The sequence below is a fragment of the Camelina sativa genome, chromosome 18 (genome assembly GCF_000633955.1).
Source record: "Camelina sativa cultivar DH55 chromosome 18, Cs, whole genome shotgun sequence".
NCBI classification, from domain to species: Eukaryota; Viridiplantae; Streptophyta; class Magnoliopsida; order Brassicales; family Brassicaceae; genus Camelina; species Camelina sativa.
The window spans coordinates 11,543,876-11,555,889 of NC_025702.1; the positions used below are offsets into that span (position 1 = coordinate 11,543,876).

At 34.6% G+C, this 12,014-nt stretch overlaps 3 protein-coding genes across 5 annotated transcripts; all 3 read right to left on the reverse strand.

Moving 5' to 3' along the window:
- On the reverse strand, positions 280–1,562 carry LOC104761159 (AT-hook motif nuclear-localized protein 4). The gene is made up of 4 exons (XM_010484193.2): positions 1,456–1,562; positions 1,174–1,305; positions 922–1,083; positions 280–836 (listed from the first exon to the last, which is right to left on the reverse strand). Exons 1-4 carry the CDS (start codon positions 1,537–1,539, stop codon positions 438–440), a joined length of 777 nt encoding a protein of 258 aa, XP_010482495.1. The 5' UTR covers positions 1,540–1,562; the 3' UTR covers positions 280–437.
- LOC104763379 (AT-hook motif nuclear-localized protein 4-like) lies at positions 4,799–6,886 on the reverse strand. Its single transcript, XM_010486757.2, has 5 exons — positions 6,469–6,886; positions 5,975–6,042; positions 5,693–5,824; positions 5,441–5,602; positions 4,799–5,355 (listed from the first exon to the last, which is right to left on the reverse strand). Exons 1-5 carry the CDS (start codon positions 6,884–6,886, stop codon positions 4,957–4,959), a joined length of 1,179 nt encoding a protein of 392 aa, XP_010485059.1. The 3' UTR covers positions 4,799–4,956.
- On the reverse strand, positions 7,932–10,693 carry LOC104761160 (AT-hook motif nuclear-localized protein 4-like). Of its 3 annotated transcripts, none has more exons than XM_010484196.2 (6): positions 10,356–10,693; positions 9,743–10,271; positions 9,249–9,325; positions 8,967–9,098; positions 8,715–8,876; positions 7,932–8,629 (listed from the first exon to the last, which is right to left on the reverse strand). In XM_010484196.2, the coding sequence occupies exons 2-6, from the start codon at positions 10,269–10,271 to the stop codon at positions 8,231–8,233; spliced, it is 1,299 nt and encodes a 432-aa protein (XP_010482498.1). In that variant the 5' UTR covers positions 10,356–10,693; the 3' UTR covers positions 7,932–8,230. The 3 variants fall into 3 exon arrangements, with proteins under 3 accessions (XP_010482498.1, XP_010482497.1, XP_010482499.1); XM_010484195.2 differs by having other exon boundaries at positions 9,743–10,281; XM_010484197.2 differs by having other exon boundaries at positions 9,249–9,316; positions 9,743–10,693.

Consider the following 12,014-nt stretch of genomic DNA (forward strand, 5'->3'; position numbering starts at 1 on the left):
GATCAAAGAGTATTCTTTTAGTATTACTGTGTTGTTGATACATATACAGATATACTAACAAAAGTATATTATAATTGGTACAATACAACTATAGTACGTTAAACTATGAAGTTGCGTAGATACACAATAATATGCTAGTTCAGTGAACATATTATAGATTAAAAGAGAGAGTTTTAGAACACACACCAAGTTTTTTCACTTCTACAACGACCACTTGGGGATAAAAAGAAAGAAGCAAGTCAAAGAACCGTAAAGATTACATCCTCTAATAAACCCCTACCATTTAATGAAACATCTCTGTTTACGCAAAACAACTACAATCTGAGAAAAAAAAATACCATTACACTCTAAACAAATCAGAAGACATCAAAGATAAAACGCCGCAGCAACTCAAGATCATGGTTGATCAATGTCAGGGGAGTCACTCCATCAAATCATCAGCTTGGAACCTCGGTGTCAGATTCGCTATGGCCTCCAAATTCTTCATCATCTTCACCGTCTAAATCCTCCTCATCTTCTTCCTCATATTCTCCAGGGAGGGAAGAGAAGAGATCCTTGATATGGTTAGCTGTGTTATTTGCATAGTAACCATGGGCTGTGTTAGTACTTGGCTCATGCGAAAAGGACACAGGTGGTGGTGCAGACACGGTTGGTGGTTGAATAACAACAGGCTTGTTGAGCCCGTATCTAGCCTTTGGATCTTCCGCTGATCCACCGAACGAGATGTTAGAAGCTTGTGTTGTTGTCGGGATCCCGAGTCTTTCCCTTCTTTGCTTCTTTATCTGCTGCTGCTGCTGCGTTTCCTCCTGACCCGCTACAAAGCTCCCTACCATCACCTAAGTTCCAAAACAACAACGCTTAAAACGATACAAGAAAACTCGAGTCCAATAAGATCAACACATCATGCTCTAAGCTATTTACCTGAACAGGACCAGCGGCTATAAAGAGACCGGCAAGTCCACCACCAAAGACACGACCATCAGGTCCAGCAAGAGACACACTCATCCCGCCGGATCTGCTTCTGGTTCCTCCACTCTCGCTTGGTATAAATGAACCAGTCAAAGAAAGAATCTCAAAATGACCCTGACCAACAAATTGTTAACTGAATTCAGTAAAAAAAAGAAAAAAGTTGGAAGCCACGACAGAGTGAAGAGAGAGAGAGAGAGAGCAGACCTCAAAAGTGAGAGTACCACCAGATGTCATAGTCTGACGAAGTGTAACATTGGAAATAGGACCGTTAGCTGAAAGAACACAGATAGCACGAGAGCCTTGTTGAGAGAAGGTCATTATCTTCATTGTCACATCCTGTTAGAACACGAGTGGGACAAAAAGAGTAAGAAATCTAGAGGACTTAGTCAAGATTAATAAGTCTGTTCGTATTAAGGTCGCTAAACTGACATTTATACTCATATGTATTCAGTAAATCACAAGTAAAGAGAATTATCAAAGACATACCTCACCGGCATTTACTGTAAGCACATGAGGGGTAAAACTTGGACTGCCAAGTTCTGCAAGTCCTCCACCTGCAAAAGCTAACATCGAAATATATCAGTAAAAAACAGACGAATTGCTAAAACTTAACTCAAGTGAAAAGCCCTTATGTAACAAGACCAGTGCCTATATGTATATTCTTAATCACACTCATCAAAGAATCCTAAGTANTATTCATAATCCCATGACAATTTGTATGTTTTCTTTTCTATTTTTGAAAAGTTTCATTTGTTTCAAACCTTTTTCTCTAACTTTTTTATTTCCTTAATTTATCACCCCTTTTAATTATAAGAAAATCATGTAAGGTTTCTAAATGGATGTTTGTTGATATATCTTTTATAAACTATATTCTTTTGTATTAAAAATTAATCAAATAATATTCATTTAGTATCAATGTTTATTTGATATAAGAAAAAATCAATACTTAATTTATGAAATATTGACAAGATAATAGAAAAATACACATACAAACAAAAGTATATGTTATCATTAAGTACAACTTTGAAGTAACATAGATACACAAAAGATTAATTCAATGAACACATATATATGAATGAGACAATCATGGAATGTACTATGTAGATAGATTCCATAAAAGATGAATTAACCAAATTTAGTTGAGTTTGTAAATGAAGTCATTGAACAAGATAGTAGGTTTAAAATACGGTATCCAAAAAACATTATAAACTATTTATTACTTTGTAAAAATAAAAGAATTGTTGTTTATTATGCGCATGCTAGTTTTTGGAAATCTCATAACTAGTATTTTCTTGTTATTTGTTTTTTTCCTATTTCTAAATGATTCCAGTTATTACGCACTATATGTACGAGTTTTAATCAAATTCAAACAATCCAAAAATTCTTAAAAAAATTTTAGCCGACAAATATATTCATTCACTTATTTAACCATTTTTTAAGTGCAACTCTTTTTTTATAAAAGAGTAATTTGTTACCAAAATTCTAATTCAATTTTATTCATAGATCAATTGTTTAGAAGTTTACTATTTGATAAAAAAATATTGGTTCATGCAAAATATATATGAAATCTTAAATTACTTATTAGATACAAAAGCCAATAAATTTGAAATAATTTAATACAAATTTTTAGCACTTAATATTTAAAATTATGGAATGTCATATAATTTCTACATACTCCATGAAAATTAAGATACATAAAAATCACCCACAATAAATCATATTATATTTAGTTTGTTTGCTAAATGCGATTCTAAAGTTAAAAATGTAACTTCAATATTAATTCTCTGTAATTTTAGATTAAGTAAACTTTATGCAACGATGATGTATTTATAACAACTTGAATACAACTAGTGGTTTAAGCTTTAAAGTAGCATTGGAACACAATAATGTAAATATAAATGTCAATTTAATGAACACATGGTTATAAATCGAGTAGTTGTAAATAGTAAAATTTACATAGAGTGGAGTTAGTAAAATTTAGTTGAAAATTAAAATGATGTCATTGAAGAATTTATTGAAGAAGAGAGTTTAAATATACCAACAAGATTTTGTTTGCATTCTTACAACAACCACTTGGGATATGAAAATAACAAATAAGTGAAAGAACCCTAAACATAAACCACAAAACTTTAATGAGATAGACTTGTTTAATAAAACAACTAAAATATGATAAATTTTTATTTCACTATAAAACTTTTGAACACATACATGAGATAAATGCAATATTTTGAGTTTTTTTTGTTACATTGTTACTCTTTCCACTAGGTTTTCAATCTAGTTGACGGTCGACCATTAATGCTTCAAAACACATAACCTTTGAAAACTATTTGTTTTGTGAAATTATTACATTTATTTGGTTTTTTTTGTTCAAAGAAAAATTAATTGCAACAAAACTTACAAATATGTGAAGAAAAGAAATGTTTGAATGATAGACAATCATAATTTAAGATGTAGTGCTTCATAGCTAGTTACTGTTACATAATCTCGTAAAAAATATGTTTTATCCTATATTTGAGATAAGCTTGATTTACTTCAAGCTTGTTTCTCTAATTTTTTACTTTTCTTAATCTATCAATCCTTTTCATTATAAGATATATATATATATATATATATAGATTTTCTAAATTGATATTTGTTGAGATAAACTATCTTTTTATATTAAATAAGTAATCAAAGAATACTCTTTCAATATTGTTGTGTGGTTGATACAAGAAAAAAAAATACTTAATTTCTGAAATATTGACAAAGGAACAAAAAAATACACAGATTAACAAAAGTATCTGGTATCATTAGGTAAAACTGGTAAAATATCAGTACTAATGAGATGAAAACTTTAAAGTAACATAGATACACAAAAGGTTAATTCAATGAACATATATTTATGAGTGAGACAGTGAAGAATGTACTATGTAGATAGATTCCATAAAAGATGAATAAATAAGACTTAATGGAGTTACAAAATAAAGTTGTTGAAGTAGAGACTAAGTTGGATATCATCTAACCAACATTTTGAACTATTTAATAACTGGAGAAAGTAAATATTGTTGTTTATTATTCAAATGCTAGTTTTTGGAAACCTCATAAACAAAATAATGTATATGTATTTTTTGGGTTATCTTTTAAAGTTTTTGTAATGAAAAAAATAATTTTTTTTCTATCCTTTTTAAATTATTCTGATTAGTATTGTACACACTCTGTAAGCGAGCTTTAGTCAAATGACTAAAATTCAAGCTCAATGTCACTTCAATATATTTTCAAAACCCATTGTCTTGAGAAATTAAAACATTTTATTTGAGGTTGTTACAAAAAAAAACAATTTCAATACAATTTGGAGCAAATGAAAGTGATAGATGATAGACGCCTAGACCGTCATAATTTAAGATGTAAATGCTGGTAGGTAGCTACTGCATAATTTTGCGAAAATTGGTATATTATTCTACTTTTATGCTTCTTTAATTTCTCAGCCCTCAATTATAAGAAAATTAGGTTTTCTAAATCGATAATTATCGATCTATTATTTGTAAACTATCATCCCTAGTATTAAGTACGTGATCAAAGAGTATTCTTTTAGTATTACTGTGTTGTTGATACATATACAGATATACTAACAAAAGTATATTATAATTGGTACAATACAACTATAGTACGTTAAACTATGAAGTTGCGTAGATACACAATAATATGCTAGTTCAGTGAACATATTATAGATTAAAAGAGAGAGTTTTAGAACACACACCAAGTTTTTTCACTTCTACAACGACCACTTGGGGATAAAAAGAAAGAAGCAAGTCAAAGAACCGTAAAGATTACATCCTCTAATAAACCCCTACCATTTAATGAAACATCTCTGTTTACGCAAAACAACTACAATCTGAGAAAAAAAAATACCATTACACTCTAAACAAATCAGAAGACATCAAAGATAAAACGCCGCAGCAACTCAAGATCATGGTTGATCAATGTCAGGGGAGTCACTCCATCAAATCATCAGCTTGGAACCTCGGTGTCAGATTCGCTATGGCCTCCAAATTCTTCATCATCTTCACCGTCTAAATCCTCCTCATCTTCTTCCTCATATTCTCCAGGGAGGGAAGAGAAGAGATCCTTGATATGGTTAGCTGTGTTATTTGCATAGTAACCATGGGCTGTGTTAGTACTTGGCTCATGCGAAAAGGACACAGGTGGTGGTGCAGACACGGTTGGTGGTTGAATAACAACAGGCTTGTTGAGCCCGTATCTAGCCTTTGGATCTTCCGCTGATCCACCGAACGAGATGTTAGAAGCTTGTGTTGTTGTCGGGATCCCGAGTCTTTCCCTTCTTTGCTTCTTTATCTGCTGCTGCTGCTGCGTTTCCTCCTGACCCGCTACAAAGCTCCCTACCATCACCTAAGTTCCAAAACAACAACGCTTAAAACGATACAAGAAAACTCGAGTCCAATAAGATCAACACATCATGCTCTAAGCTATTTACCTGAACAGGACCAGCGGCTATAAAGAGACCGGCAAGTCCACCACCAAAGACACGACCATCAGGTCCAGCAAGAGACACACTCATCCCGCCGGATCTGCTTCTGGTTCCTCCACTCTCGCTTGGTATAAATGAACCAGTCAAAGAAAGAATCTCAAAATGACCCTGACCAACAAATTGTTAACTGAATTCAGTAAAAAAAAGAAAAAAGTTGGAAGCCACGACAGAGTGAAGAGAGAGAGAGAGAGAGCAGACCTCAAAAGTGAGAGTACCACCAGATGTCATAGTCTGACGAAGTGTAACATTGGAAATAGGACCGTTAGCTGAAAGAACACAGATAGCACGAGAGCCTTGTTGAGAGAAGGTCATTATCTTCATTGTCACATCCTGTTAGAACACGAGTGGGACAAAAAGAGTAAGAAATCTAGAGGACTTAGTCAAGATTAATAAGTCTGTTCGTATTAAGGTCGCTAAACTGACATTTATACTCATATGTATTCAGTAAATCACAAGTAAAGAGAATTATCAAAGACATACCTCACCGGCATTTACTGTAAGCACATGAGGGGTAAAACTTGGACTGCCAAGTTCTGCAAGTCCTCCACCTGCAAAAGCTAACATCGAAATATATCAGTAAAAAACAGACGAATTGCTAAAACTTAACTCAAGTGAAAAGCCCTTATGTAACAAGACCAGTGCCTATATGTATATTCTTAATCACACTCATCAAAGAATCCTAAGTAGCTTCCCTAAATTGCTTTCTTTTTCATCTACTCTTCAGGGCATTTTCCCTTTTAATACAAGCCTTTTCAGTTTTTACACAAATCCAGTTTACTAGACAGTAACATTCCTTTGCTTTATAGGACAAGTGTGTCCTTTGTCCTTATTCCAACTCCCTTTTTTTTTACAAGTCAAACCAAAGACAAAGAGATCCAATATAGCATATAAGATCCATTAAAAAGGCATCTATTGATTCTAAAGAGAGACCACTGTAAATACAGGACAACACAGTCGTGAGATAAAGACATTACCAGAACTAGGACTGTTGTCGAATTCGAACATCTGAGGAGCCTTGTGCCAATTGTTATTGTTGTTGTTGGGCTCTCCACTACCACTTCCAATTACACTTCCTCGTCCCCTTCCTCTTCCTCTTCCTCTCCCTCTCCCTCGCCCTCTACCTCTTCTCCGAGAGCCAAACTCCGACGACGCCAACGGAACAGAGGAGGAGATGGGCATCGGAGATAGAGTCACAGCGAGAGAGCCGTCAGGGTTATACTTCCTAGGTCTCCCTCTCTTCTTCTTCAACTCAGAAGACGAATTCTCAACCGGCATTGTCAAGCTAAAAGGAGGAGCAGCATTCTCAGGAGCTTTCACCGACGCAGAGGCGGAGGCAGTGCTGGATTGACCCACCGGAAAAAGATTAGGGTTTTCAGACCGCGGTGGCTCCATGTGGTAACCAGGAGGAGGAGGAGGACGCGGAGCTTCATGTTTTTGATGTTGTTTCAGACCAAAACTGGTAGCGAGGTTNACTTAATTTCTGAAATATTGACAAAGGAACAAAAAAATACACAGATTAACAAAAGTATCTGGTATCATTAGGTAAAACTGGTAAAATATCAGTACTAATGAGATGAAAACTTTAAAGTAACATAGATACACAAAAGGTTAATTCAATGAACATATATTTATGAGTGAGACAGTGAAGAATGTACTATGTAGATAGATTCCATAAAAGATGAATAAATAAGACTTAATGGAGTTACAAAATAAAGTTGTTGAAGTAGAGACTAAGTTGGATATCATCTAACCAACATTTTGAACTATTTAATAACTGGAGAAAGTAAATATTGTTGTTTATTATTCAAATGCTAGTTTTTGGAAACCTCATAAACAAAATAATGTATATGTATTTTTTGGGTTATCTTTTAAAGTTTTTGTAATGAAAAAAATAATTTTTTTTCTATCCTTTTTAAATTATTCTGATTAGTATTGTACACACTCTGTAAGCGAGCTTTAGTCAAATGACTAAAATTCAAGCTCAATGTCACTTCAATATATTTTCAAAACCCATTGTCTTGAGAAATTAAAACATTTTATTTGAGGTTGTTACAAAAAAAAACAATTTCAATACAATTTGGAGCAAATGAAAGTGATAGATGATAGACGCCTAGACCGTCATAATTTAAGATGTAAATGCTGGTAGGTAGCTACTGCATAATTTTGCGAAAATTGGTATATTATTCTACTTTTATGCTTCTTTAATTTCTCAGCCCTCAATTATAAGAAAATTAGGTTTTCTAAATCGATAATTATCGATCTATTATTTGTAAACTATCATCCCTAGTATTAAGTACGTGATCAAAGAGTATTCTTTTAGTATTACTGTGTTGTTGATACATATACAGATATACTAACAAAAGTATATTATAATTGGTACAATACAACTATAGTACGTTAAACTATGAAGTTGCGTAGATACACAATAATATGCTAGTTCAGTGAACATATTATAGATTAAAAGAGAGAGTTTTAGAACACACACCAAGTTTTTTCACTTCTACAACGACCACTTGGGGATAAAAAGAAAGAAGCAAGTCAAAGAACCGTAAAGATTACATCCTCTAATAAACCCCTACCATTTAATGAGACATCTCTGTTTACGGAAAACAACTACAATCTGAGAAAAAAAAATACCATTACACTCTAAACAAATCAGAAGACATCAAAGATAAACCGCCGCAGCAACTCAAGATCATGGTTGATCAATGTCAGGGGAGTCACTCCATCAAATCATCAGCTTGGAACCTCGGTGTCAGATTCGCTATGGCCTCCAAATTCTTCATCATCTTCACCGTCTAAATCCTCCTCATCTTCTTCCTCATATTCTCCAGGGAGGGAAGAGAAGAGATCCTTGATATGGTTAGCTGTGTTATTTGCATAGTAACCATGGGCTGTGTTAGTACTTGGCTCATGCGAAAAGGACACAGGTGGTGGTGCAGACACGGTTGGTGGTTGAATAACAACAGGCTTGTTGAGCCCGTATCTAGCCTTTGGATCTTCCGCTGATCCACCGAACGAGATGTTAGAAGCTTGTGTTGTTGTCGGGATCCCGAGTCTTTCCCTTCTTTGCTTCTTTATCTGCTGCTGCTGCTGCGTTTCCTCCTGACCCGCTACAAAGCTCCCTACCATCACCTAAGTTCCAAAACAACAACGCTTAAAACGATACAAGAAAACTCGAGTCCAATAAGATCAACACATCATGCTCTAAGCTATTTACCTGAACAGGACCAGCGGCTATAAAGAGACCGGCAAGTCCACCACCAAAGACACGACCATCAGGTCCAGCAAGAGACACACTCATCCCGCCGGATCTGCTTCTGGTTCCTCCACTCTCGCTTGGTATAAATGAACCAGTCAAAGAAAGAATCTCAAAATGACCCTGACCAACAAATTGTTAACTGAATTCAGTAAAAAAAAGAAAAAAGTTGGAAGCCACGACAGAGTGAAGAGAGAGAGAGAGAGAGCAGACCTCAAAAGTGAGAGTACCACCAGATGTCATAGTCTGACGAAGTGTAACATTGGAAATAGGACCGTTAGCTGAAAGAACACAGATAGCACGAGAGCCTTGTTGAGAGAAGGTCATTATCTTCATTGTCACATCCTGTTAGAACACGAGTGGGACAAAAAGAGTAAGAAATCTAGAGGACTTAGTCAAGATTAATAAGTCTGTTCGTATTAAGGTCGCTAAACTGACATTTATACTCATATGTATTCAGTAAATCACAAGTAAAGAGAATTATCAAAGACATACCTCACCGGCATTTACTGTAAGCACATGAGGGGTAAAACTTGGACTGCCAAGTTCTGCAAGTCCTCCACCTGCAAAAGCTAACATCGAAATATATCAGTAAAAAACAGACGAATTGCTAAAACTTAACTCAAGTGAAAAGCCCTTATGTAACAAGACCAGTGCCTATATGTATATTCTTAATCACACTCATCAAAGAATCCTAAGTAGCTTCCCTAAATTGCTTTCTTTTTCATCTACTCTTCAGGGCATTTTCCCTTTTAATACAAGCCTTTTCAGTTTTTACACAAATCCAGTTTACTAGACAGTAACATTCCTTTGCTTTATAGGACAAGTGTGTCCTTTGTCCTTATTCCAACTCCCTTTTTTTTTACAAGTCAAACCAAAGACAAAGAGATCCAATATAGCATATAAGATCCATTAAAAAGGCATCTATTGATTCTAAAGAGAGACCACTGTAAATACAGGACAACACAGTCGTGAGATAAAGACATTACCAGAACTAGGACTGTTGTCGAATTCGAACATCTGAGGAGCCTTGTGCCAATTGTTATTGTTGTTGTTGGGCTCTCCACTACCACTTCCAATTACACTTCCTCGTCCCCTTCCTCTTCCTCTTCCTCTCCCTCTCCCTCGCCCTCTACCTCTTCTCCGAGAGCCAAACTCCGACGACGCCAACGGAACAGAGGAGGAGATGGGCATCGGAGATAGAGTCACAGCGAGAGAGCCGTCAGGGTTATACTTCCTTGGTCTCCCTCTCTTCTTCTTCAACTCAGAAGACGAATTCTCAACCGGCATTGTCAAGCTAAAAGGAGGAGCAGCATTCTCAGGAGCTTTCACCGACGCAGAGGCGGAGGCAGTGCTGGATTGACCCACCGGAAAAAGATTAGGGTTTTCAGACCGCGGTGGCTCCATGTGGTAACCAGGAGGAGGAGGAGGACGCGGAGCTTCATGTTTTTGATGTTGTTTCAGACCAAAACTGGTAGCGAGGTTGTTGTTGTTGTTAGTTCCTTCTCTCTCCTCCATCTGAAAGATTCTGATTCCGACAACTAAGGAAGAAGAAGAAGAAGACCCAACAAAAAAAAGAACACAAAATAAAAAAGACAGTACTTGTTTTGATCACGACAGATTCAAGCTTCGTCTTCAGACAGACACTTAAAGTATAGACAATAGAGAGAGAGAGAGGAAAGAGATCCAGAAGGACGTAAGATTCAGAGAAAAGGGGAAAAAAATAAAAATCAATTTTTTTTTTTGAAATTAAGTAGTAGTAGTATTAGTGAAGAAGAGAAAGATCAAAAGCTTCCATGGCGGAATCTTAATTTCAGAAGAATTTTTCTCCTAAAACATTCATAATTACCTGCAGTTTTTTTTTTTCTTTTTTCTTTTCTTTTTTTTTTTTTTCTACGAGTGGGTTAAGTTTACAAGATGTGAGAAATTAGGGTTTTGAGGAGAATGGAAAGAGATAAATAACATAAAAATCAAAAGAGCAGATATTTTTTATTTTACATTACTACATTTTTTTTATTTGAATAAATAAATTAAGTTTTTTCTTTTTAAAAAAAAGGGAGAGAGAAACGAGGAAAGTGTAATTCTTAAAAAGAAAATTGTAATAATGGGCTTAATTAGAAAATTCAAAAAAATTTACACACCTCTCCTAACAAGTCTTGGAGTTTGGGATACAGCTAAAGCTTAATTACTTTAATATATTAATATACTAATGGACTTTGTTTGACCCAAAAAAAAATACAATTGGACTTGATTTTGAGTTTTTTTTTCCTCCATATATACTATTTAAAATAAAAATAAAAAAAGTTAGAGACATTTCTGTCACCTAATATTATCTCTCTTTCGTTTTCCAGTCTACCCACGTTGACTATATAACCAAAACAACACCTTGACCAATTTAGCCTTCCAAAATCTCAACTACATAAAATCTCTTGTCCTAATCCCTGCCATTTGGAGTTTGGTAATGGCTCCGTACCAACATTATCCTCTTTTGTCTAATGGAGTAGATAATAGTGTGAATTATATAATTGATCATGATTGTTGTTGGGGTTATTTAAGTAACATAAGAAATTGCACAAGATAGTTCAGTCGTTTTATCACTTCCGAAAGTAAGTTACATATAGTTGGTCTTCTACTAGGTCATGCGACTAGACATAATTATTAGTCTAAAAACTCTGACTAGGAACTGTATCTATGACAATATATTCCTATTTAGGGAGTTCTAATTCAAATTCTAGGAGCAAAAATTTTACATCTACAAACTACATGGAAGTATTATTTATGTAAGGTCCGAAATTAATTTCTTGATAACAAATCGATTGAAGATGATTATCCTAGTGGTAAAATCTTTAGTCACCCACAAGCTTGTTTGAACTCCTACATGGAGACGAAAAAGTGGTCAATGCATCAGTAGATTAAGATGAAAGAAAAATGTGAATGAATAAACGAGTAGAACATGACGGAAAAAAAAAAACGAAAAGAGCCACAAAGGATTATGACAAGTCAGGTAATAATTTGAGGAAAACTTGAATAATAATGTGAAGTGGTAAAATACAAATTAGGTTGACTAGTATTCCTTTACAGCTCCACTTCACGGACAAGTTTTTTTCTTTTTTCTTGTCAGTCTCTCGAAGAAACCAAACCATACGTGTATAAAATGACTACTTAAAAGAAAAAGCCAATCATATAATTGACCTTTTTACAAACCAAACCACATTCAATTTGAGTTTTACAAATAAAACAACTTCAGATTGTGAAACCAAA

Coding starts and splice junctions, on each gene's coding strand:
- LOC104761159 (XM_010484193.2), bottom strand. CDS start 1,539: ATGTTAGCTTTTGCAGGTGGAGGACTTGCAGAACTTGGCAGTCCAAGT. Junction 1,084..1,173: donor GTGGTACTCTCACTTTTGAG/GTCTGCTCTCTC, acceptor TTTGTTGGTCAG/GGTCATTTTGAGATTCTTTC. Junction 837..921: donor TAGCCGCTGGTCCTGTTCAG/GTAAATAGCTTA, acceptor TTTGGAACTTAG/GTGATGGTAGGGAGCTTTGT.
- LOC104763379 (XM_010486757.2), bottom strand. CDS start 6,886: ATGGAGCCACCGCGGTCTGAAAACCCTAATCTTTTTCCGGTGGGTCAA. Junction 6,043..6,468: donor CGACAACAGTCCTAGTTCTG/GTAATGTCTTTA, acceptor TAGCTTTTGCAG/GTGGAGGACTTGCAGAACTT. Junction 5,356..5,440: donor TAGCCGCTGGTCCTGTTCAG/GTAAATAGCTTA, acceptor TTTGGAACTTAG/GTGATGGTAGGGAGCTTTGT.
- LOC104761160 (XM_010484196.2), bottom strand. CDS start 10,271: ATGGAGGAGAGAGAAGGAACTAACAACAACAACAACCTCGCTACCAGT. Junction 9,099..9,248: donor TTACAGTAAATGCCGGTGAG/GTATGTCTTTGA, acceptor GTGTTCTAACAG/GATGTGACAATGAAGATAAT. Junction 8,630..8,714: donor TAGCCGCTGGTCCTGTTCAG/GTAAATAGCTTA, acceptor TTTGGAACTTAG/GTGATGGTAGGGAGCTTTGT.